The sequence below is a fragment of the Xenopus laevis genome, chromosome 3S (assembly GCF_017654675.1).
Source record: "Xenopus laevis strain J_2021 chromosome 3S, Xenopus_laevis_v10.1, whole genome shotgun sequence".
In the NCBI taxonomy this organism is placed as follows: domain Eukaryota; kingdom Metazoa; phylum Chordata; class Amphibia; order Anura; family Pipidae; genus Xenopus; species Xenopus laevis.
Window position 1 is genome coordinate 71,472,190 of NC_054376.1, and position 26,637 is coordinate 71,498,826.

The 26,637-nt window shown below is 34.7% G+C and overlaps 1 protein-coding gene across 10 annotated transcripts in view; it reads left to right on the plus strand.

Moving 5' to 3' along the window:
- cacna2d1.S (calcium channel, voltage-dependent, alpha 2/delta subunit 1 S homeolog) overlaps positions 1-26,637 on the plus strand; it is a 293,345-nt gene that overhangs the window by 250,481 nt on the left and 16,227 nt on the right. For 6 of the 10 annotated variants that reach the window (XM_041588482.1, XM_041588478.1, XM_041588481.1 and 3 more), the window contains 9 exons: positions 3,412-3,483; positions 4,047-4,118; positions 4,633-4,694; positions 8,956-9,032; positions 12,634-12,654; positions 16,619-16,679; positions 18,734-18,831; positions 21,379-21,463; positions 24,300-24,362. In XM_041588482.1, coding sequence (XP_041444416.1) covers positions 3,412-3,483; positions 4,047-4,118; positions 4,633-4,694; positions 8,956-9,032; positions 12,634-12,654; positions 16,619-16,679; positions 18,734-18,831; positions 21,379-21,463; positions 24,300-24,362 — 611 coding nt within the window. Of the gene's footprint in view, positions 1-202; positions 386-3,411; positions 3,484-4,046; positions 4,119-4,632; positions 4,695-8,955; positions 9,033-9,166; positions 9,529-12,633; positions 12,655-16,618; positions 16,680-18,733; positions 18,832-21,378; positions 21,464-24,299; positions 24,363-26,637 lie in introns of those variants that run through there. The other 4 variants (XM_041588480.1, XM_018255752.2, XM_041588484.1 and 1 more) reach the window with 3 other exon arrangements.

Sequence of the window (26,637 nt, forward strand, 5' to 3'; positions counted from 1 at the left end):
ATAGTATAGATCTACAGCATGTGCAAAAAAAAAATATATATATATATATGTGGAGTGCATATATCTGGAGTGTCATGTCCTTATTATTTAGAAATGGCTTTATTAATATATCAGATATGCATATCTATATTTTTGTTAGATAGTACTGGTTTTTACTATGCTGTCTTTTTTTACTATGCTGTCTTTTTTGCTTCCTATGCAGAGCAGCCACTCAAAGCTTAACCCTGGCTTTCTGCTTCTGATTCAAGACTTCCTTTACAAAAAGAAAATAGAATCTTGTTTTTTTTTCCACCTCTTAAGGTCAGGCTGGCCCTTTACATGATTATAAAAGTTGGAGAAATAGTGCACTGTATGTCTAAGGTGTACATAACAGATTAAGTCCACATTGCAAAATTTTATCTTGTTTGAAATATATATATATATATAGATATAGATATAGATATAGATATAGATATAGATATAGATATAGATATAGATATAGATATAGATATAGATATACAGTAGATATAGATATAGATATAGATATATATATATTTATTCAATCTAATTTTTGGTAAACTTTTCTCACAAGTTAAATTTATATTTATACACTATTGTGGCATTCCCACATCTAAAGGTCAGCCGTAATAGTGCCAGATCCTTGGTTTTGGCTTGTGCTCCTGATGATGATTAATCATTTTGTATTAAAAGCAATTCTTTATTAATCAATGCATTATTTTAAAGAGGTGGCAAAAAAATAATTTAGGTATATACAGGGATGGGATCTATTCTCCAGAAATATTGGGTCTTTTGGATAATGTGTTATTTGGAGCTAACCTTAACTAAAAGGTCATAAACAATAAAATAATCGAATATAATTGTTCTGCCACTAACATAATTTTAAACCTCCATGAGTTAAAGTAACCTAAGCTCTACATTATGAGGAATGTCTATTGGCTTTTTGGGCGATATGGCTGATTCTAGATATCACTTACTCTTATTTTAAATTGTTATTAATTCCCTCTACATCCTTGTAAATATCAAAGTTACTTTGTGATACTACTGTAGCTGTCTCCTGTAATTTTTAAATTAATTTTATATCTTTTCCTATTAGCATGCTATGTTTCTCTTACTGTTTGAGGTTTTACTCTGTTGCATGACAATAAAAAAGTTTGCATGAAAAGTCATGTTAATATTGTTTCGCATGCTACTATTTAGTGACAAGTACCGATTAATACTATCATAGAACTCATTCATGCAAATTATTATTTTGAAATAAATAAAATGCTGCCACTGGCCTTATAACGGCTAACAAGCGTGTTCCTTTCAAAGTCACCACTTTATAGATGATTGTCATATTCAAGTGATTGATTGGGGTTATATATTCTTTTTTTTTTTTTTACCTAAAGTGCATTACTGCATGTCTGATAAAATATATTAAAAATGCATAATGTATGGTTTGGCTGTGAGATTTATTAGCTATGCTGAAGCCAAAAAATTTAGCTATTTAATTACTCTAGAGAGTAAATCCATGCAGAAACGTCTTGATGAATTATCATATAAAGTTCAATAAAAACAAGTCAGTCTTCTGCATTGTTCTCTGCTCTTTTTAGCTATTTTTTTAATTTGCCATGAATATAAGGTGCTTTATTTTCTTATGATGTTATTTGGGTTGGAATGAAACATGTCTGCTCTGTACTGGCAATGCTTTCATGCATGTTCTTTGGGTATGATTCTATAATAATTCTATTGCATGTAAGAACTTGATTTCTTTCTTTTTTTTCATTACTTTAATTCATTATTTGTTGTGTATGAACTGACTTTCATTTTTATTTCTGTAAATTGAAAAGAATAAAAAGAATTAAACTTAAATATTTCAATATACATAGATTTTGAATAGCAGACATATTTGAGTATAAGCAGTTCAAAAGAAATCATGCCTGTAAACAAACATCTCATGTAGATCAAGCCACAAGCAATTGTTTGAAGAAAAATAGTATGCTCAGAATATATCTATAGCATAAAGTTATGATTTTTCACTTTACAAGAATGTTCAGTAGTTCACATTAGCCCCTGATCCAGTGGATTATACAAATGAATTTTCCTACCACAGACACAGAAATATACTAGATATAATTTCATCAGAAGACAATTTCCCTAGCACTGACTTTTTTAACTAACAAAGGAAACCCATGTAAATAAGGAAATAGTTTACACCATGCAGATAATGTCATCAAACACAAGACCTCATGCCGTGAGGCAGAATTGCTTACCATGCCTTCCACTAAATTGATAAAATAAGAATCTTTCTATGTGGCTTTGCTTTGTGTATATGGCATTGCTTTGGCATTGCTTTGTGTATATGGTTCATGGACACAAAGAGGTAAGGTGTAACAAAACAATCAGTCTTGCCTTATGTCCAAAGCCTCTAAAACAGAGAATTTAGTTTGTTCTTCATACTGTAATCAGTTACTGTACTCTCCAAACATTTCTATATTAGTAACTCTTAAAAATCAAATTCTTTTGTAAGATTTTGCACCCATATGTCATATCAATATTTGTGAATTCCTGCACAATCTAATTTGCTAATCTTATAGATTACCTCTTTGCTAATAGGGGCATCTTTAAACTAAAGCTTCAAAACACATTTGTCTTATTTGCTGGATCCCTGTCACTAGTCAAAGATATCTACCAATCTCATTCTGGCAGGTTTTCCCTCTGTATTCTATGTGGAAGAAAATGTTTGCTGGGCCACTCTGGAGTCTATTTAACTATTACCTTGCATATTGATTAGTGCACACTTCCTACACATGGGCCTTGGAAAGGAGACCTGTATAGTATTTTAAAATTCCTTCCATCATCATCTATTTCTTATTGACAAACGTGATCAGTCAGTATTCACTGTCCTTTTAACCTAGAATAATCAAATATGTACTGGATGCTTTTTTTTTTTAACTGTATACTGTATCAAATGTTTAAAATGGGCAATGAATATAGAATATAGATGTCATGCTTGATTAGTATTCATTTAAAATCTAAATGCTTTTTCTTTTTGTTGTTAATTTTAGTATAATTGGGTGTTATTTCATTTAACTGTTTAGTTACCAGGTATTATTTTAAAGCTAACTTTATATAGCTACATTTTAACTGTATGCTATGATTCAGGAGAAGAATTATCACTTGGTTGACTTCATTTGCATATAAATAGAAATGTAGATCCTAGAATTTAAGATGCTTCTTAGCAAGCAATTTCATAATTATCCTTTGTTGAAGCAATATAACATCCTGATGTTACATGGTTAATTCAAATCCAAAGTGGTAAGTTTCTTTTATTTAACTAGCTTAGGTTATTTCTTTAGTAAATGGTAGTTGTGCTTTAGTGGGAAACATGTATTCATTTTATTGTGTTTTATCGTAATTTCTTTGGCACAGGACCTAAAATCTCAGGAACCAGTAACACTGGATTTTTTGGATGCAGAACCTGAAAATGATCATAAAGTAGAGGTAACACTGTAGAGTTTTCTAAGCATATAAACCCAGATTTTCTGCTAAATCCAGTTCTTAGAGGCAAGACAAGTAATTTCAAAGAGTTCAAGGACTCTATATTTTAAGCATATTGCAGTACAATAGTAAACACAGTTTAGAAAAGATTAGCTCACCCACTTACATCTTGTGAGAAAGGGCCTTTTTTTGACTTTTATCTACAGGTTTTGGAAATTACAAACTAATTGAATCAATAAACATGTATACATTTTATTATTGTTTTAAGAATATGTTCTCTAGGTAATGACTGACGAGTTTCATATATCTGAGAAAAATGTGCAAAGTATCAAGAGTATCACAGCCATAGATCAAAACAGGAGGCTATACAGTGCTATCTTTTATTGGCTATTTCAGTAGATTATAAAATGCAAGCTTTTGGAACGAATTGGTTCCCTGCTTCAATAACAGTGTGCACAACTGTCCTGAATTATATTTAAAATGCATAAACAAATATATTTTAAATGAAAACAAAATAAGTTATGCACATATAGAGCCACAGCTTATGCTTGTCTTTTGTCCCATAGATTCGTACTAAAATGATTGACCTCGAAAGTGGAGAGAGCACGTTCCAAACATTGGTTAAATCTCAAGATGAGGTAAGAAGTAATATTTTTCTATTCTATAATAATAAATTTGCCTCCCTATAGTTAGGGAGGCAAATTTTTGAAATTGAGGAGGAGAAAAAACGATATTGTGGAAAAAAAAATTGAAAACTGCATGATTTGTGTTTTTTTTTTTTTTTTACTCAAGCACGACATTTAATAAAAAAAAATCTGAATAGACAGTGCTTTTTTATGGAAAAAAAATTAAGTTAATAAACTAGGAAATAAATAGTTATTTAAGACAATTTCCACGTCCTTCTATTAAAACTAACCAGCTTTCACTTACCAAGTTTTTTTTATCTACACTATTGGAGGTTCCAAAGAATTTTCTTAGTTTATTTCTGTTCACCTCTTTTCCCTACGTTTTCTCAAATCGAAAAAAAAACCCTTCAAATTTGATCTTTGTTGAAAATACATTTTAATGGAATACATTTCATAAACATAAAAAAAATGGCAGAATAGTTTTCATATTATATTTGTGGAGTCTGATTTATCTCTTTCTTTCTAGAGGTACATTGACAAAGGGAACAGAACATACACTTGGGGTCCAGTAACTGGTACAGACTACAGGTGGTTATGTTTTCATGACTTCTTGTGTTTTAACATACTTTACTAATTTTATGTGCATGCTTGTATTTTTACTTTAATATTAAATATAATATAATTTAGGTTTTTGCATCTATTCATACTGTGCTTTTTATATGATTTAAATGAAGCTGAAATGTTTACAGTACTTTTTTCAATAAACCACAACTATTTAATTTAAATACTCTTGAGGAATATTTGGCGCCTACTCAGTACATGTATTGTGTAGCTATTCTCCATGAGTTGGATCCCCACTGCTCCTCATCACATTTTATTACTCCTGTTTTATATCACATTATATTTTATGTAAAGGAAATGTAAAGCCTACATTTTCCTACCATGTATATAAGTTTGGCATACTGTATCTTATCCACCCAAGCCACATCATTTGTACTGCATATACCCCTCCATTTGCCAGCACTATCAGATTTTCCTCAAACAGATAGCAGCATTCACCAGGCAGCCATTTCCCCCTCTGACACATGATCAGTAACATTGATTTCTGCAAACACAACATGTATGCTGTAAAATACATGCAATAAAGAATGCAGGTTTACATAGGCACAACATACTTTAATAAAAAGTTCTGCTTGGGTTGAGCACTGTAATGGTTAAGCTGAACTCAGGCGAGGTGGTTAGGAGGATAAGACAGCTAGAGTTTCAATGGGAAGTAGTAATGCTATATCTTCATTGGCTGTTAGACTATAGGGTGAGTTTAGTAATCTGAGCTGAGAAGAACTGAACATTCTCATAAATCAACAGCCAAAGCAAATTCCTGAGGGAAGGGGCCAAGTGGGTTAGATGAGAAGAATGATTTCTAAGTGATTAATGGGATGCTGCAGCCTTACTGCTAGCCTTTCAACAACCAGAGTGGCAGTTATCTAAAGATTTCAAAGAGGCTGTTCGCTGATTACATTTTTGTGGAGGGAGTTTACATGTCCTTTAAAGATGACTAGGTGAGATAAGAATCACAAACCTAGGTATTGAATATTACTAGCAATAGTTGGTGATTTAAAATTCAAATTTGTGAGTTTTGAGCTGTGAGTTTTTGGGTATTATTGATTTGGCAAGTTGGTACACACAAGGAATACTTTTCTGAATATTAAAAATCCAAGCTTCTTGGAAGGCTTGAGCAAAACTGATAATGCAAGTTATGTTTATAGAAGCACATAAGAAAGCAAAAGGAAAACGGCTATATATTCAGTATAGTGTATCACAAACAGTGTTAATGAATAGGCTTCCATGTTTTTTCAGAATATTTCTGCAAAATAAGCTCTCATTTAGAGAAGTTGACAACCCTGTTTTAGATTTTTATAAAAGCAGTTGTCTATTTTACAGAGTAAAAGACAGAGTAAAGGACAGAGTACTGAACTTTGCCCTTTCCTCCTCCTCCCTGGATGTTCTCGTACAAAATATTAAAACTTCACAATGTTACACAATCTGATCTATGAAATAAAATCTTTCTGTATTACTAAACTATTGTAAGCGTTCTTGATATACATCAGCTGCTGTATGCACATTGTTGGTATGAACCTAATAAAAAAAAAGCTGCACACATTTTAAAATATATTAAACATATAGGAATTACTATTTCTAAATTACATTGTACAATGTGCTTTCAACCTAAAATTCAATGCTTTTTGAATGCTAATTTATGTTGGAAATGTAGAAGTTATGACTACTTGATAAAACTACCATCACTCATACTGTGACAGATTCTGAAACGTAGACACATTCTTGATTCCTTGAAAAGCATTTCCTTTCCTGGTTCAGTTTACTTAAATGTATTCACCTGTGAGCAGTGGGAAAAAAACTAAATGAAGCCAGTAATATACACAATGTTTGACTCAGAACAGATGTAGCCTGACATTTCCCAATAGCTTCTGAATGAAGCCTTAATTTGCAAACTTCCAGAGTTGTTTTTTCCAGGTCAGACTTTAGTCTTAAGTAATTACTTGTGTGAGCTGGAGCTGTAATTTAATGACTTCATTTTGAGTCTTCCAGTATAAAGGCCCTCTCGCTCTTTGTTTTATAGTACACAATTGAACTCCATATTTCAGATGTTATTAAAGCTGTAGCAATAGAAAATCCCATATTTAATGCTTTAGTAAAGAGAAAAGTAATTTTCACTTCATCACAGTTTCCTTACACTGAGAGTTGTTTTATGACCAAGACTTTCATTAAATGTCAAACTTTCCATAGACCATAAAGATGTTATTATAAAATGGATCTTCCTTAATTGGCTTCTGCTATGAATTAATAGCTGAAACAAGACTATTTTCTTGTCAATATTTAACATGTTTTTTTTAATGTCTTTTTTTTTTTAATCCTTGATAACCTGTTGCATACTGGAAATGTTTTGATAATTGTGTGACCCAAGGAGGTTAGCTGTAGTTCTCTACACCCTCCATTAACAGTGCAGACTGTAATTTGTCAATTAGTGCTGGGGTGTTTAGTTTTGTTCTGACCTGGGCATGGTCTGCAGAAAATGTGTAAGTTTTCTTCATGGCTTTTCTTCCAGTGCACTAGTTTTTACTCACATTCCATGAAGCCAAGAAAAAGGGTAAATCTGTAAAAGAATAAAATCTATAGGTTACTCATAAAGATTTAACTTGCATTAGTAAACTGTGTACTTCAGAACATCCACCTGTACTTTTGCATCATGGCTGATATTGTTTTGTAATCCTATTAGTGTTGGTAATGACTTGGTCATTAAGTAATAGCAGTAGTTCTTAACTTAGTGTATTTCATATAGTAGAGATCTGATTAAAATCTGATGTTCCGACATAAAGCAAGGGAAAAACATCAAATGTCAACCAGATTACTCTTTTTTACAAGTCACTTCTCTAAAGGGGTTGTCCCTTTAGGGCCTAACACTTCTGGGGGTCTTGTTGATGCCAGACCCAATGGACATCCACCCAGATCAATTGCTGCAGGCCAAAGAGGAAGGACCTCCCCCTGCCAAGCACTATGTTACAGTGATGTAGGAAATGGTCATCAACCTAGGGGGCCAATGAACTGGGTATGCAAAATAAGTACAAATGTTTACATGGGTTTTTAACGTAGCAACAAGGAAATGAGGCAATGGTAGAGTATGAAGCCATAGGGTCCATGATCCAATGGGACCCTACAGATTATTTATTGGGAGGGGGTGTAATAGCGTAAACTTTTTCTGCACCAGATAAAACTATTCAATATTCATTTCCTTAATATTAAACCATACCCATAGATGCTATTTGTTCATTTTTGTAAATGGTCAGTCAAGAAAAGTTAAAATAAGTCATACTGGGGGCATTTATAAAGTTTGTGTAGTGCATATTTATTTGCAAATAGTTGTGTTGCCCATGTTTTTTCCTGAACACTGAGATATTGCACTGCTGTGCACATCCATTTTTTGCAAATTCGTATTGTGCATAAATATTCGCAAAAAAAAGTTAAAGGGGGTTTACGTGAAAATATCGTTGATAGTAATTTTAAATTGCAATTTGCAAAAACTGTTTTGCAAATATTTTCTCTGCCACCAAAGTTGGGGTGTAACCCGAATACATTTATGTGCACATAAATATTCGCAATTTGCGATTATGCCATATTTAAAAAGCCCTTATGGACATTTGCAGTGCAGATGCAAATATACAATTCTCTTTGCACATTAAAAACACCATTCATATATGTTCATTCTGCAAATCATTCTGCACTTAGTGACATTTATAAATTAGCCCCACTGTTTTTATAATAAATATCTCTAAAAAAGGGGAAAGTGCACAAGAAGGGTGAAAACATGATGTACTGTGTGCAGAATCGATATTAGTACACTCGGACACTGGGATTATAAACCTAAATATTAAACAATATCTCTATAGGGCATGCAATGTGTTTGTTAAAGGTTTCAGTTTAGAAAACCTCAAGTAACTGTATACTCTTTCATAATCAGCAACTGGTACTTATAATGTGTCTTTTATGTTGTCAATTCCAGGCAGAGCAATAATCAAATAATAAGGGCCTCTTACAGGGCAATAGTGCTTCTTGAAAAGCATTTTTATAAATACTTTATACTTTTGTTTTGCTGAACAACATTGCCATGATTAAATAATTTCATTTCAAACCACTATCCACATCTGCTATGAAACAGCTTCAAAATGTACACGTTATATTTATGTCTCTGTGGTTAGTACCTGTTCAGTTATAACAATTATAAAGAAATGCCATGACTTGCAACTTTATCGTTTGCCTCTGGTTTGTTTTACAGTCTATCGTTAGTACTACCATCCTATGGATTTTATTATATTAAGGCCACATTTGAAGAAAGCATGACACAAGCAAAATGTAAGTAATTAAATTTTTCTATGCACATTTTTTTTATTTGGTATAGCTAAAATTCAGTAACAGTAATGTAATTTGATGTGTGTGGGATCTACCAGATGATAGCAATGATTCTAACTATGTGCTTCTCGAATTAGGAATCAAAGAATGTAACTGCCGTGTTTAGCTGTACCCGTGTCTCCAAAGTCACAGGTTGAGAACCACTTATTGAATCCAAATGAAACATACAAGAGTGTGTAATTTGTATTCTACTTTTCTAGAATATGAACAGGTATTGCAGCATTACTCTACCTAAACCTCTTGATATGCAGTTTTAGAATCACTGTTAATTACCTCATTGCTTGTTGGTATTTCAAGGGTCTATTAGTCATTAGGAATTGATAAAACAGGAGCTTGGCAACACTGTGTGAGATATTTGGTCGAATTCCTCAATTACTTTATCTTATATAGTCCATGTTAAAGTGTAGTCCGCTATAAGGGCTGAACTCCACGGTGCGGCTTGTTCTAATCTGACGCGATGAGAGGAAGCAGATGCAACGAGACGCATGTGCTGAATATAATGTGAGTAATAGGAATGTCGGACCTAAAAGCTGCGTGCATCCGACACGACTGTCGGATGAAGACGCAACAGGCGGTGTTCGCATCCAACAGTTGTGTCGTGCCAGATGCATGCAGCTTGTAGGTCCAACATTCCTATTACTTACAATAAATCTGGCGCATCTGTTTCGTCGCATCTGCTTCTTCTCATTGCGTCGGAATAAGCCGCACCGTGGCGTTCAGCTCTGAGGGTTTTGAAGCAAAGTACGAGTTTAGGTACTAAGTGCCAATATGTGCACTTTACAAGGGGTGACTTTTGACCAAGGCTTTTTTTTAAATTTTAAAATCTGTAGTGTTGTGAATAATTCCTTACTCGGCAACAGGGTTTACTCGGCAACAGGGTTTACTCGGCAATTTTGGTTTATTTTTTGCCTGTAGTTATTAGACTGGAATATACTTGCATTTCCTTCACTTAAAGGAGAATTCAACATGTAATAAAAAAAACCCTCCCCCCTACCATGGGTAGACCCCCCCTCCCTCCTCCTCCTCCTCCTCCCAGCCTACCTGCCCCCCTGAGCAAATGCCCCTAATTTTTTGCTCACCCATCCATGCAGATTCTGGCCTCAGAGTTCACGGGGTCATCTTCTTTCTTCTGTCTTTTTCAGAAGTTTTGGCACATGCGCAGTTGGAGTAAAACACACAGTCCCAAACCACTGAGCATGCACCGAAAGTCACATAAATTTCCAAAAATTTTTAGTCAATTTCCGTGACTTTCGGTGCAAGCGTAGTTGTTCGGGACCAGAAATGTACTCCAACTGTGCATGCGCTGAAACTTCCGTCAAGACACAAAGATTACCGGAGAAGAAGAAGATGGCTGCCGTGAACTCCAAGGCCAAAATCTGCACGGAGGGGTGAGTAAAAAACATGAGGGGCATTTTCCCGGGGGGGGGATAGGTAGGCTGGGGGGAGGACGGAGGGGGGTCTACCCAGGGTAGGGGAGAGGGTTTTTTTTTATTACAGGTTGAATTATTCTTTAAGTTAATGTGTAGAATGTAACTGTTAGTGTCCTTGATGTAGAGCACATATTTCTTAAAGTGCATTTATATGAGTCCATGTAGCCATTTATTTGTATATTGCTTACTTTGGCGCCTTACTCCTTTCTTAAACCACAGACAAATTTTAGTCATGTATGAACATGAGCGTAAAGGGAGGTCCAAATAGAATTAGGGCAAGGTCACACGTAGCGTTTTTACATTGTGTTTTTAACAACACGCGGCCGAGTGTAAATATGGCAATGAAACCATACATGCATGATAATATGCGTTTTTCAGCCTGTTACCCACAAATTCACTCAACATTTCATTATGACGATTTATACATACAGTGTGCTCTAGCGCAATCTAGAACATTCACAATCTTCCTTTCACTGTCAGAGTGGTCACTAAACAGTTTCTGGGTTCGCAAAAGCTATATTAAATATGCACAAGGGAATATCTGTTCGTACAAAGACATTCATTTTTGCAACTAGAGGGGGCATTAGTTGAATTATTTATTTTTTACCATTTTTAATAGCTTGAGTGGGTTTAAACTCGGTTATGGTGATGTGGCATTCAAAGCCACAACATTTCCGATTCCCATTAATTTTGAAGCAAATTATTAAATCACAAGTGACTCACCGTTGCAGAAAAAAAATGTGATGATCAACTTGCTTGAGAGATAAAGATATTTATTACTTTCCATTGACTTCTGTGGCAGGTCTACAGGTTTTGGGTGGTATTTTTTAAATATGCAAGTATTAAATAAATTGCGACAAACAATTGAGACCTGGAAGAAAGCTGAGAATGTGATATTTCTTTTGCCATGTCTTTGCACGTTTCTCAACAAAATTAACCACAATCATTAAGAAATTGCCCTTGTAAATAACATTGACAGTGTTGTCTTCTTGATTGTGTGAATGCACGCTGAAATTTATGATATTTTACCACCAAAGTCGAACCAAATGTATTTCTGTACCCCGCTGAAGGCATATATAATGCTGCACAATATGAAATACCTGGTGCATATATTAAGGGGGCAGGGGTAACAGGGAGCCACAATAGAAATCGAAAGAAAGGTAATTTAAAAGAAAAAAAAAACTGTTACAATTTAAGCAAACAGAACTCTATAAGCTTGTCTTATAGAATATTTAAATATATGTCTTGAGCTTGACATAGATGTTAGGATTTTTAAAAGACCAAGCTTGTCTTGAAACGATCTTTTAAATGTACGATTTGTCCATCAACTAAAAAGACCATTTTTAAGCAATGTTGTCTAGTTGAAGCTAGGACAACTGAGGGTAGCTGCCTGCTTGGCCCTGCAAACAATTGGACAATGAATAGATTTCCCTGTGACCAATGAAAATTTTCTAACCTGGCTGATGAATTTTCTGGCCGATGTCAGACGAAAAATCATTAGATGCACGACCGTTCAATTTCCACTAACCTCACGATAATTTGATGGATTGGTTGGATTGCACTTTAATCGGTCGTTCATCAAAGAAAAATTTGCGTCTATGGGGGCCTTTACTCTTCTCTAAGTAAAATAAAGCAAAATTCAGCTTTGATGGTATAGTAACTTTAGTCTTATAACACACAAGTTTGTGTCTCCATACACATTAATTACCCATATAGCGGTGTAAAAAAATGTTGCCATGCTCCAGGTCCACTTGTGTCTGAACTTAATAAATTTAATCCACATTTCAGTTGTCCTAGATCTACAGTACAGTACATGAAAATAATTTGATTCTAATCTTTCTGCTGAAATTAATGAAATGAGGCGATTGACCGTAATCCCTAGAAATACTTCCAGTATGAGGAATATATTGAGTACATTTCTGTATACATTCCAGTTGTGATGGGTGTTTGTGTATCTCTCTCTCCAAACTACAGCTTTTACACAAACAAACCTTTGAGCTAGAAACAATATCTTTATTCAAACAGCTCATTGAATAAAATATTGTCTGTGACCCTTTTATGCTTTACCTTGTTTTTTCATGTTTCCCTGCTTTCTCTATCTGGTGGATTTTCAGCCAAAAGGTTCAAAATACAGGGCAAGTATCTCCTTCTCCCTTACTTTCCTTCTTTTTTCTACAATCTGTATCCGGGATTTCCATTCCTTGTGTAATTCTATGAACCCCTTTATGTCTGTGATATTTTTATTAGCATTTTGTTTTAGGTTCCCTGTCCAGACATGAGCTATAAACTCATTAGTATTGAAGAAATAGGAATACATTTGCATTTTTATGCTGCTTCTTTATTTATTTATTATTTTTTTTAAATGATTTTACCTTTCTATTTACACTGACATGTTATCTACCCAATTCTGTATAAAATGATTACATTGGTACATTTAAGAATTTTAACCTAAGAAAAATCAGTTACACTGCAAAAATGGAGGCACAAATGTAGAACAATATATTTGGTCCATAAGTCATTCATAAGCTTAACTGTGTTTAAGACAAATGTAAATACAATTAATGAAATGTTTTACTTATAAGGAAGAATTCCAATTTGTACAGTAAGCAATAATAGTAAAACATGAATGCCACTTGATAGTTAATGCAATGCATGTATGATGAGTTTAAAGAGCTTAGAACTGCACTGATTTGTAACCACTGCAGCATTTTGCAGCTCCCAGTTACTTTTTTTTCTGGAGCTCCACTATCAATGCATTACACTTATCCATGGAATTTGGCTGTATTGAAATATGGATGCTTTAACCACAGCTGACACCTAACTTTGATTAACTTTTTTAATTATAAAACATCTCAATACTTTATACATGGTTAAAATATACATTTTCTGTCCTGAAGTGTATCCAGCCATTGCGTTAGACTTGTCACTTCTCAATGTAACTAGTTTAATTGTCAGCTATTGTAATGTATCACACTCTTTGTGTATAAAGGGGGGATTTTGTGTGTGTTTATCATGTATCCTCATTTTTTTCAACTGAATAATAGTATTAAAAACATAACATGTTAATTATTGCATTTTAAATGTTATTCAGTTTTTAATTCTTTACTATTTGTTTAGTGATGGGCGAATAAATTCGCCTGGCACAAATTCACGGTGAACTCCTGCATTTCGCCAGCGTCAATTTCCGATTTTCATGATTTGTTTGTAAAAACTTTCAAATTGCTAGATTTTTTCTGAAAGGGTTTGATTTGCTCGAATGTTCGAATTGCTTGATTTTTTCATGAAAATGTTCGAATTGCGAACTTTCCGAGTTCACGATTTTTCACAAATTTTTCGCCGTTTCACGAATTTTGCGGGAAATTCGCAAATTTTTCGGCAAAGCAAAACGGGAGAGATTCACCCATCACTATATATGTTCAATGTTTTATTATTTTGAAGAGGGTCAAAAAAGTAATTTGCTTTTATCATTGCACGGTACTGGTTCAATATTAAACTTGAATTTCAGGAAAGTATTATTATCCTAATAAAATTGTGTAAAGTGATTTGTAATTTCAGGTAGGTGATCTGTTATTCAACATGACAGAGATTTCAGATAGTGGGCCCTTCCTATAGAGCCCCGTATCTTTAGGCTGTTTCAAACAAACAAAAAAACTGGATTGTTCAACATGATCATCAACCTGAATGGCAGAGAAGAAGTAAATCAACCATAAATTAAGATATTAAGAATACAATGAAAAATAGCATTAACATATTTTAAAACTCTCTGGATAACAAGTTTTCAATACTAGTTATCATAATAGTTATCTTAACCTACAAAATGTACATAATAGGTATGTGATCCCTTATCTGGAAACCTGTTATCCAGAAAGCCCTGAATTACATCTCTTATAAAGTACATTTTAAGTGTAAAAAAGGATAAACTGTACCTTATACTTGATGTTAATTAAGCTGTATAACTATATTATTGGCAAAACTATCCAATTGGGTTTATTTAATGTTTATGTTCAGCTGCAGGAGTTGGAGGGGACATGTCCAGTCAGTCAGTAGTACAGCATTTTTTGTGTGTGTGTGTCTATCAATTATTAGTTTTGTCAGCCAAACTGTTGCTAATTGAATCTGTTTGGGCAAGTTATATTGACCAAACCAATAAGTACAACTTTGTTGCTTATTATTTAGGCAAAAAATCTTTAGAACATAATTAAAGGACCAGTATTTGTAATTCAGTTCTTCGATTTTTAAGGTACATGATGCAATCTGAGGGCTCTTGGATTAGTCACTTGGCGGCCCATGCATGCTTTTTGCTTCCCAGATATAAATCCCTCACATGCTATATGTTATACAGTAGAAGAAGAGTAACAGGTTTCCAGTACCCTTTCCCTGCAATTTATGTGATATATCTCAGTACTGCACATTTTGCTTAGAAGGCTGATCAAATGTACACCAACAAGCTTATTTATTAAAGGTTGGATTTTAGTGATTTTAGAGGTTTTGGAAACCACAACTAACTCAAAAACTTGAAAACCATGATTGTCATAGAATTTATTTAAAAAAAAAAAAGTCCAAATATAAAAAGTGCAAACAAAAAAAATGCTGTTTTTTTCTCAGACAATTCCGAGTGAAAAAAAATCTGGAAATCTTTAAGAATCCGATTTGATTTAAAGTGGTTCAATAAGATCAGCGCAGCTCCCATTAACTTGTATAGCATCTCAACAACTTTTATTTGGCAAAGTTTGGTATTAATGGTTTTTGTGTTTTTTTCACTTAGTAAATTTTGCATTTTTAGAGCTTTTTAGAAATATAGGAAAACCAATTTTTTTTTCAAAATTCGTGAAAAAATAGTAATTCTATTGTTAGTAAATGGGTCATAAATGTTAATCACTCCCATTAAATGAAAGGCTTTCTTTGTTCTAAGTATTAGAACATCTGTGGTAATAATGAAAAATAAACTCCATTACTAGTCAATAGTCAGTGACTAGAAGGGGCTATATGAGACATAACTGTTCAGTTAGTGACCTGCATGCAAAGGATCAAAAGCAAACTCATTGAACAGTTCTATCCCATGTTGCCCCCTTCAGGTCACTAATTAACTAAGAGTTAGAAAGATGTAACCCAGGAAGTTGGGTTCTTGGTATTATGTTAGAAATCCATTCACTCCAACCTTTAAAGATGAATTTTTTTTACAACTATATTAAAAATATTGGAAACATTTTTTATTTTGTACAGTCTTTTTACCCAGTTTTATTTTTATACTGAACTGTTCCTTTAAGGGTAGAATTCTATTTTTCAGCAACACTAAATATGTTTGTATACAGAAAGGAAAAAACATATAAACAAAAATAAATTAAAAGCACGGTGCTTGCCCAGAAATACTGTTTTTTCCAGTGGTCCTTTTTATACTGCAGTTCACTATGCATAAGCTTTAGAGAGACATGAGTATACAATGTGCATATAATTAACATTGCATTAGAACCTTGAGCGTGATTTAAGAACCATTGTAGCATAAAATTTTGGTGTATCTCTGACAAATACCCTTGAAGATGTAAATGTTCCTTGAATAGGGAAAGGCTTCTAGGATTTGTGTGTATGTTTGTTAGGGATGTAGCGAACTGCCGATTTGGTGTTCGCGAACGCCGTTCGCGAACACCGGCAAAAAATGCGAACGTTCGCGAACAGTTCGCGAACTTCGAACACCCGCTAAAATCGTTCGATTCGAACGATCGAAGGATTTTAATCATTCGATCGAAGGATTTTCATTCGAATCGAACGATCGAAGCCATTCGATCGAATGCTTTTCATTCGATCGAATGCTTACAATCGTTCGAACGAATGGAAATCGTTCGATTTTTAGCGGTCGAAGGAATTCGAATGGTCGAACGATCGAACGCGAACTCAAAATGCGAACGTTCCCAAACGTTCGCGAACATTCGGCGGACGCGAACGGTCGAAGTTCGCGCGAACTAGTTCGCGGGCGAACAGTTCGCTACATCCCTAATGTTTGTTTCCTTCAATAATGCTAATTTAAATTTAATTCCATTTTTTTAATTTTGTCCTGTTGGTTTACATCAATTTATTTTTACCATTTTCTGTTTACTTTTTCAGATTCTGAAACTTTGAAGCCTGAGCACTTTGAAGAAACTGGATACACTCTCTTAGCACCAAGGTTGATCAGTTTCCCACAACTCTCTATTCTATATTGTCTCCTTTAGCCGCCTATATTAAAATCCACCTAGATACTTTTACATAATATAACTGCTTAGCTTCTGGTGTTTGTCCAGTAAGTAAGATATAAGTCTAGTGAGAAGAAAAAACACATGGATTTAAGGCAGCAGATTTGGGTGTGAATCGGAAACATAGTTACAGTATGTATAAAAACAATGCACATATTCAATTTTTTAATCAGTATTTGTATAAATTAGATGTTTTATGACAAAGTTATTGTCACTAGTAAGCAATATAATATTAAGAGAAGTTTGATGGAGAGAAGGCAATCAGAACTCTTAACTTGTAAACCCAAACAGCTACCAGAGCGACTTTCTTTGCCCCATTCAACTTGCCTGACATTAAAGGGATACTGTCATGGGAAAAAAAAAAATTCAAAATTAATCAGTTAATAGTGCTGCTCCAGCAGAATTCTGCACTGAAATCCATTTTTCAAAAAAGCAAACAGATTTTTTTATATTCAATTTTGAAATCTGGCATGGGGCTAGATTTCAATGTCAATTTCCCAGCTGCCCCAAGTCATGTGACCTGTGCTCTGATAAACTTCAATCACTCTTTACTGCTGTACTGCAAGTTGGAGTGATATCACCCCCCTCCCTTTTTCCCCCCAGCAGCCAAACAAAAGAACAATGGGAAGGTAACCAGATAGCAGCTCCCTAACACAAGATAACAGCTGCCTGGTAGATCTAAGACCAGCACTCAATAGTAAAAACCCTTGTCCCACTGAGACACATTCAGTTACATTGAGAAGGAAAAACAGCAGCCTGCCAGAAAGCATTTCTCTCCTAAAGTGCAGGCACAAGTCACATGACATGGGGCAGCTGGGAAATTGACAATGTCTAGCTCCATGTCAGATTTCAAAATTGAATATAAAAAAATCAGTTTGCTCTTTTGAGAAATGGATTTCAGTGCAGAATTCTGCTGGAGTATCACTATTAACTGATGCGTTTTGAAAAAAAAACATGTTTTCCGATGACCGGATTCATTTAAGGCTGCTAGATGCAGATTTGTTAACACATGCTTATATTTCCATGCTGTGTGTTTTCTGTTACTGTTTGGGGAAAAAAACAAATTTGTTTAATGTACAATGGGCATGAACATAGTTTAACTTTATTTCCTAAATCACTAGAGCTTAGTAATACATTAGTAATACATGTACACTTAGGAGCAGATTTATCAAAGGTCGAGATGAATTTTCAAATGAAAATAAATGAAAAAAAATTGAACTTCAAGCTATTTTTTGTGTACTTTGACTAGGGAATAGTCCAAATTCTATTAGAATTTGAAAAAAATGTACTGTCTCTTTAAAAATTCTACCATTAACCATCTAAAACCTGCCGAATTACTGTTTTAGCCTATGGAGGACCTCCTAGAACCTATATGGAGTCAATTGGTGGACTATGAAAAATCAAAGTTTTTGGGGGGAAAAACTTTGAATCTAATGCTGTATTCCTTTGATTTCTACGGTTCGAATTCGCCCGAATACGTACCTATTCGATCGAAAACAGACCTATTTGACCAAAAAAAAACTCAACTTAATTTTGGTTGGTCTTTTTGTATTCGAATTTCAAAGTTTTTTTCATTTCGAAATTCGACCCTTGATAAATATGCCCCTTAATTTGTAAAAAAATATTGCATACATTAAATATGTGGATAAAACATTGCACACATGGCAGCAGGTATATTAAAATCTAGTGGCTGTGCAATTAAAGAGAACAGATCTGGTATATAGCACAGCTATTGTGCTTTTTGTTGTGGATTGTGGAAATGTCATACATGAAAGCAACTTCCATACTATTGAATACCCAAACCCTCTACAGTTTCAACTGCAAATATCTGTGTCTGCACAGTGTGATTTACATTGACTTGTAACAGAAGGCCAAGCAGATATTAAAACTGCTCCATTTAATAATGTTTGTTCAGTGCTCTGTACATACTTTTACTTGACATATATTCCTGTCAATTTCATTTATTCTGCTCTTTTATTTCTAATAGGGAATACTGTACTGACCTAAAAATGTCCACCAATAACACAGAGTTCCTCTTAAATTTTAATTCATTCATAGATCGGAAAACACCAAATAGCCCATCATGTAAGTACAAAATATGAAAATGACATGTGCTTTCTAGTAGTAGAAGTGCAATGATTACTATACCTACATTTTGGAACACCACTTTAGTTAGACTGTTACTGTTAATTTCCATTCTAGCTTTTTACTGCCCATGCCAACAAGGAAGGTAGACTGTGGAGCACATTTTCTATATCTAGGCATAAAATGAGTGCAAAATCTTGCCCCTACTTGCACTTACAGTATTTTTACTAGAACCTTGTGCAATACTGCCACTTTGCCCCAAGTTGCAGTGTGCTGGTAGGGTTGCCACCTGGCCAGTATTTCACCGCCTTGGTCGGTAAAAATTATTGTTGATCCCAATGTTATTAATAGGCAAAGATAAATATATAGGAAGGCCGGTATTTTTTTCCAGAAAAGGTTGCAACCCTATGTGCTGGGAAAAGTAACCCCCAGGTAAAAGTACCTGCTCAGTATAAGAGGTATGTACAGGGTTCCCCTTTCATGCCAATTGAATTACACACAACGGAAGTGCAAGCAAGTGTATGTCCTTATGCTCTCATGCAACCCTTCCCTCACAGGAGCAAGTTGCAATTTTTTTAATCTGCACACATTTATTTGCCTCTGGTATCAGACATAATTCTGGCAAATGTTGCAAGGTTGTTACAAAACAGTGAATTTAACCGGCCTTCCTATATTTGCCTAAGACAGAGGAGGGGCAGAAAATATTTGATTTTGACAGCTGAGATTTTTAAATGAGCTTACAACAGCTATGAATGCTTTAATAAAAATAGAAATTGGATTTCATGTTTAATTTGAAAAGGACTTTTATTATACAGCTTTTTGTGTCTGGGGGACAGGTCCCCTTTAAGGGTAAAAAAAAAAGCCATGGCATAGTAAAAGCAGGATACAGGCAGTGCTATAATAGTGAGTTGACAGTCTTGTCAGGTGACCCAGAACAGTCATTTGCGTCTCATTAAAAATTGCTTTCTCCCCACCAAAGCAGTTTAATATCTTTTATCCCCACCAAACAGTGCAAGTATTTTCCCAGCATCCTGTCTATAACAGTTTACTTTTAGCTGTTAATAGGACCATTAACATGTTCCCAATATTGGACAGCACCTAGGAAGGTTGATGTCCATTAGCCAGGTGTTACAAATACTTTACAATTAGCATGGGAATGCTGAATAATTTAAGGCACGTGTGCCATATTAATTTCAACAGGATAACGATAACAAGCATGTGTTGCAACATCCCAATGCACGTAAGTTTTCTTGTTTATACAGGAAGTAAAAAAGGCAGGGCAGTACCGTTTCTCAAGATTCCAAAAAACTTGTAAGGAAATACATCAACTGTAGATAAGCTCTTAGATCTTTACTAGTAAAACACATTGTTTTAACACTGCTCTTCCTGGCAATCTAAAAGCCAGGAAACAATGTGGCTACAGGGTGCCACATTGTTATAAGTTATGATACTAACAGTAATATTGGGAAGTCACTTTAACATTTATCATACCGTCTCTTTAATGCTTAGCTTTCAGAATAACAGTTAATTATTTATGTTGATGATAAGCAGGCACACGGAAATGTTTAGGTATTGCAACTGATTTCCAAGTGATCTGCTACTTTAAAATTACTGGACTTAAAAATGATTTGATTTTGCACATGTTATACAATGATCTGCTCAACATCAAAACTTGCATTCTTCAGTAATTACCGGCTAAGTAAAAGCATTAGATCGCATACAAATCAGTTTCAATATACAGTGCAAGACTGGTGTAGCCAGTTTATCCATGGTTGTGTGCTGCTGGCATGGACTGCAAATAGTAAAAAAGTTCATTCTAAATGATTGTATATATTTAATAGATTTAGGAATGTAAGAGAAATAAGGGAAAAGAGACAGAGCCTTTTTACTTACTACGTAATAAACTAATTCTTAACAAACAAGTGAGAGTTGCAATATTTTCAGGCTAGTCTACTGCTTTCAAATCATTACTTTTTGAAAAATGCTGTGTATTGTCTGTGGTAGAACAATTTATACTTTGGTTCTGCTCCACGAAGCTTCCTTAATCTGATCACAGACAAGGTGATACATCAAATGCTGCTACTGCTAAACACAGCACTTTTACTATTGGTTAGATTTTAGTTAAATAAATCACTCTTGTTATAGTACGTGCTTGACTTATAAAACAATTTCTTGATTACAAGTGTTACAGGGCAACCATTTTGAAATAAAAAATAAAAAAGTGATATAAAGGTGATACCTTTATCATATAATCATAGCAAGCGTTCAGATCATTTTAGTTCCTTTTTCACAGCTGCAAGGAAGCTGTGGTGTTCTCTGATAAAAGGTGTAAGGTTTGTAAAAACCACCTTTGTTATTTTTTATTTCTCAAGGGTTGCCCTGTAACATTTTTACTGGCTAACATGGTACAGTAACTTTACCTTGATTACAAGTGTAATCAATAGCCCAAAGATCATCATCTTTCACAAATGTTCAACACATTTTGTATATCTATGCTGTATATTTCCTCAAAATAGATTACTCCCAAAATATCCTTTTATTTTATAGGTAATACGGATATGGTGAATAGGGTTCTAATGGATGCAGGATTTACCTTTGAACTTGCTCAGCTTCACTGGAAAGGACAATCACCGTAAGTATTTGAAACCCTTTGGTTTTTGAATATACTAGATTTAAATTAAATTTTCAATGCAACGTTATGCTTTTACCTAGCAGAACCTAGGACAGTAATTTCTGCAAAATATATATATATACAGTGGTGTGAAAAACTATTTGCCCCCTTCCTGATTTCTTATTCTTTTGCATGTTTGTCACACTTAAATGTTTCTGCTCATCAAAAACCGTTAACTATTAGTCAAAGATAACATAATTGAACACAAAATGCAGTTTTTAAATGAAGGTTTACGTTATTAAGGGAGAAAAAAAACTCCAAATCTACATGGGCCTGTGTGAAAAAGTGATTGCCCCCTTGTTAAAAAATAACTTAACTGTGGTTTATCACACCTGAGTTCAATTTCAAAGGTTATAAAGCCATTTCTAAAGCTTTGGGACTCCAGCGAACCACAGTGAGAGCCATTATCCACAAATGGCAAAAACATGGAACAGTGGTGAACCTTCCCAGGAGTGGCCGGCCGACCAAAATTACCCCAAGAGCGCAGAGACAACTCATCCGAGAGGCCACAAAAGACCCCAGGACAACATCTAAAGAACTGCAGGCCTCACTTGCCTCAATAAGGTCAGTGTTCACGACTCCACCATAAGAAAGAGACTGGGCAAAAACGGCCTGCATGGCAGATTTCCAAGGCGCAAACCACTTTTAAGCAAAAAGAACATTAAGGCTCGTCTCAATTTTGCTAAAAAACATCTCAATGATTGCCAAGACTTTTGGGAAAATACCTTGTGGACCGACGAGACAAAAGTTGAACTTTTTTGAAGGTGCGCGTCCCGTTACATCTGGCGTAAAAGTAACACAGCATTTCAGAAAAAGAACATCATACCAACAGTAAAATATGGTGGTGGTAGTGTGATGGTCTGGGGTTGTTTTGCTGCTTCAGGACCTGGAAGACTTGCTGTGATAGATGGAACCATGAATTCTACTGTCTACCAAAAAATCCTGAAGGAGAATGTCCGGCCATCTGTTCGTCAACTCAAGCTGAAGCGATCTTGGGTGCTGCAGCAGGACAATGACCCAAAACACACCAGCAAATCCACCTCTGAATGGCTGAAGAAAAACAAAATGAAGACTTTGGAGTGGCCTAGTCAAAGTCCTGACCTGAATCCTATTGAGATGTTGTGGCATGACCTTAAAAAGGCGGTTCATGCTAGAAAACCCTCAAATAAAGCTGAATTACAACAATTCTGCAAAGATGAGTGGGCCAAAATTCCTCCAGAGCGCTGTAAAAGACTCGTTGCAAGTTATCGCAAACGCTTGATTGCAGTTATTGCTGCTAAGGGTGGCCCAACCAGTTATTAGGTTCAGGGGGCAATTACTTTTTCACACAGGTTTGGATTTCTTTTCTCCCTAAATAATAAAAACCCTCATTTAAAAACTGCATTTTGTGTTTACTTGTGTTATCTTTGACTAATAGTTAAATGTGTTTGATGATCAGAAACATTTTGTGTGACAAACATGCAAAAGAATAAGAAATCAGGAAGGGGGCAAATAGTTTTTCACACCACTGTATATATATTCCTCCTGCGTCTCTTTTTCATGAGGAATCTAGAATAGCTTTGGTGACTTTTTTCCTCTAGTGTAATTTGCACATGGGCAGACTGACCAAAAATCGACTCTGGTATCTTTGGCTAACTATGAGTGAGAATACACTACTTAATACTATTTGATCATTTCATGTGTTTCTTTTAAATGTGATCTCATCTGAGTTGTTCAGCACCTTTTTACTCCTTCCTATTTTAGAACTTCATGATCAGGCATATGTGACCTTACTAGTATAAAGCTATTTTTTCCAGTTTGTACTGAGTGTGAGAGGTTTGTTTTAATAGTGGGTTATACAAGGTGCTTCTTTATGATTCATGGTATATAATTAGGTGGAGCTATTTATTGAGAACTTATGGATAGCTATTTTGAATTCTTGAAAGACTGTTTTATGCCTTTGTAAAAACACATCTTAAAGGAGAACTAAACCCTAAAAATAAATATGGTTAAACATGACATATTGTATATACTGAACTTATTGCACCAGCCTAAAGTTTCAGCTTGTCAATAGCAGCAATAATCCAGGACTTCAAACTTGTCACAGAGGGTCACCATCTTGGAAGTGTCAGTGACACTCACATGCTCAGTGGGCTCTGAGCAGCTGTTGAGAAACTAAGCTTAGGGGTCGTCAAATATTTTCAAGCAGAAAATGAAGTTTATGTGTAATATAAGCTGATGCTACAGGGCTGAGTATTAAATTCTGATGCAATTTGCACTGGTTTTTGTGCTGCCACTGAATTATCTGTATTAACTACTAATCAGCCATATATTGTGACATTTATATTTTATGTTTACTCTATATTTTAAGTCAGTCCCTAAGCTTAAATGACAGCAGCACTGAGCATGTGTAGTGAATCAGCAGAACAGAAGGTGGGGAGCTACCGGGGCATCTTTGGGGACACAGATCTTTACTTCTAAAGGGCTGTGGGGGCCTTGGGCTGGTACAAAACCCAAAAACATAATGTACAACATTACCAGCCTATTTCTTTAGTTAAGCTTTAGTTCTCCTTTAAAACCATAGTGGTTATGTTCATATTTACATTCTTCATATGTCAATAAGTAGTAAGGTTACATGAAAGACAGAATATTAAAAATATAATGTTATACAAGAAGTCCTAGGATAGAGAAGGGGAGTGTTAAAAGAAGTACCATTATCTAGTTATTCTGTTTTCACTAGCAATGCTTTCATTCTGATTGGAAAAGATTACATAAATGGGATAATTAAATATCTTTCCCTTAATTTCTTTGTTTACAGCAAAGGTATTCTTGCAAGATTTGTTGCCACAGATGGTGGGATAACAAGAGTGTACCCCAGTTCGTAAGTGCCATGCTTCTGTTCTTAATGTAACATACAAAATTGTTTAATGTTTTGTATGTGGTATTGAATTAGACTATAAATATTCAGAAACAAAGGGGAGCTCAGGGCCACTGTAATTATCAATGTCTCGTACTTCATCAGGGGAATAATATTAAAAATATGTGAGCAAGTATTTAAAGGAACAGTAACACCAAAAAATGAAAATGTTTTAAAGAAATCACAATATAAAGTAATGTTACCCTCACTGGTAAAACCGATGTTTTTGCATTAGAAACACAACTATAGTTTATATAAACAAGCAACTGTGTAGCCATGTGGGCAGTCATTCAAGCACAGGATATACAGTAGATAACAGATACGTTCTAAAGAATCTCAATGTATACTACAGAGTTTATCTGTTATCTGCTGTGTATCCTGTGCTGTATGGCTGCACTTGTGGCTACACAACAGCTTGTTTATATAAACTATAGTAGTGTCTCTGATGCAAATATACCAGTTGTAACAGTGCAACACAACTGTAATTATATTTTCATTAATTTAAGAAGTTTTAATTTTTTGGTGTTACTGTTCCTTTAAACCCTAGGAGGGCCACCAAGAGAAGTGATGTGTGTGCAGTACATATTGTAAAGAAACATCTCACTCTGTGCAGAGAGCTTTAAGACTAGAAGTGCATGTGCAAGCATTATGGAGCTCTGCAGCATAAAGTTCACATATGAACACAGTGTCAAAAAACTCAACGTTGCAAATGTGCACAGCTCCGAAGCAAAAGAGGACAAAACCAGGGCATGCATACTAGTGGAAAAAAGGACCACACATTCTATTACACTGAGAAAAAGGATCGCTTCTCCTACAATTAAGGGGAAGCATACATTAAGATCTCAAAGTTCATTTGTTCCTATGGTTATCAAGTGGAGAAAGTTTGTAATTTATAAATTCAATAGTCTTTTTGATGGATCAGATTCACAGATTGTAATTCAGAGTGGGGGATATTTTAACTTTGTTAATCCCAATAACTGTCAAAATCACCCCTATGGAAATCCCAAAAAACTACTATTTGTTAAAAGCCAAAAAAAGCCAAATCTGGCTTTTAGGCATTTTTTTGTCTGACCTATATACTGTATCCCACAATTGCAAGTAAGCAAATAAATCAGACCTTTAGTGAAAGGTCTCTGTTGCAGCTGGAACTCCATGCTTGTCATTTTTTTTTAATTTGCTTAAAAAACAGAAACGAATTAAACAAAAAATGTATATAAAAACAACCTAGGTAATGTGATGGTGCCCCACTATTACTACTTTCAAGACCTCAATCCTAATGCAAACACAAAAAACATATACTTAAACATATCCTTCTATAACTATTGTAACCTTTTGTTATACGTATATAATCTTTTTTCCTAAATTACAGTATAAAACCAAATCTTTACATATACTAAAGGAGTTATTCACCTTTAAATTAACTTTTAGCATAATGCAGAGAGGGGTATTCTGAGACATTTTGCAATTGGCTTTCATTATTTATGGTTCGTTATTTATTTTTTTATTCAGCACCTCTCCCATTTGGAATTTTAGCAATTTGGATGCTAGAGTCCAAATTACCCTAGCAACCATGCACTGATTTGAATAAGAGACTGGAATATGAATAGGAGAGGACCTGAATAGTAAGATGAGTAATAAAAAGTAACAATAAATCTGTAGCTTTACAGAGCATTTGTTTTTTAGATTGGGTCAGTGACACCCATATGAAAACTGGAAAGAGTCAAAATAGGCAAATCATGTAAAAATTATAAAGAATAAATAATGTTGAAAGGTTGCTTAGAATTGGCCTTTCTATAACATACTAAAAGGTGAACCACCCTAATTTTATTGTATCCGTCATCACAGCCACTTTCTGTGATTCCAGCCTGCCATTGAATTTGAGCACAATTTTTTGCAAAATCCAAGGTTTCCAGTGTACCAATTTGACTCAGTTAGTAGGCTGGCTCCGCCATGTGCGCTTGTCGTAACACTCACAAGTCAAATATTGAATTTATCAAAAATGATTGAGGAAACCTGAAAGCAGACCTTTGCTGCAATTAAATTTATTGAGTTGTGCCACATTAAATAAATGTTATTGCAGCAAAGGTCTGCTTTCAGTTTTCCTCCATCCTTTTTGATAAATTTGTTATATGTTTACAAAATCCCCTTTGCTTTGTCTATCCTATATTTTTTGAACAAAGTCATGCCTCAATGCAGTTGATATACAAACAATGATTAATACTTTCTTGTAAGGTTCACC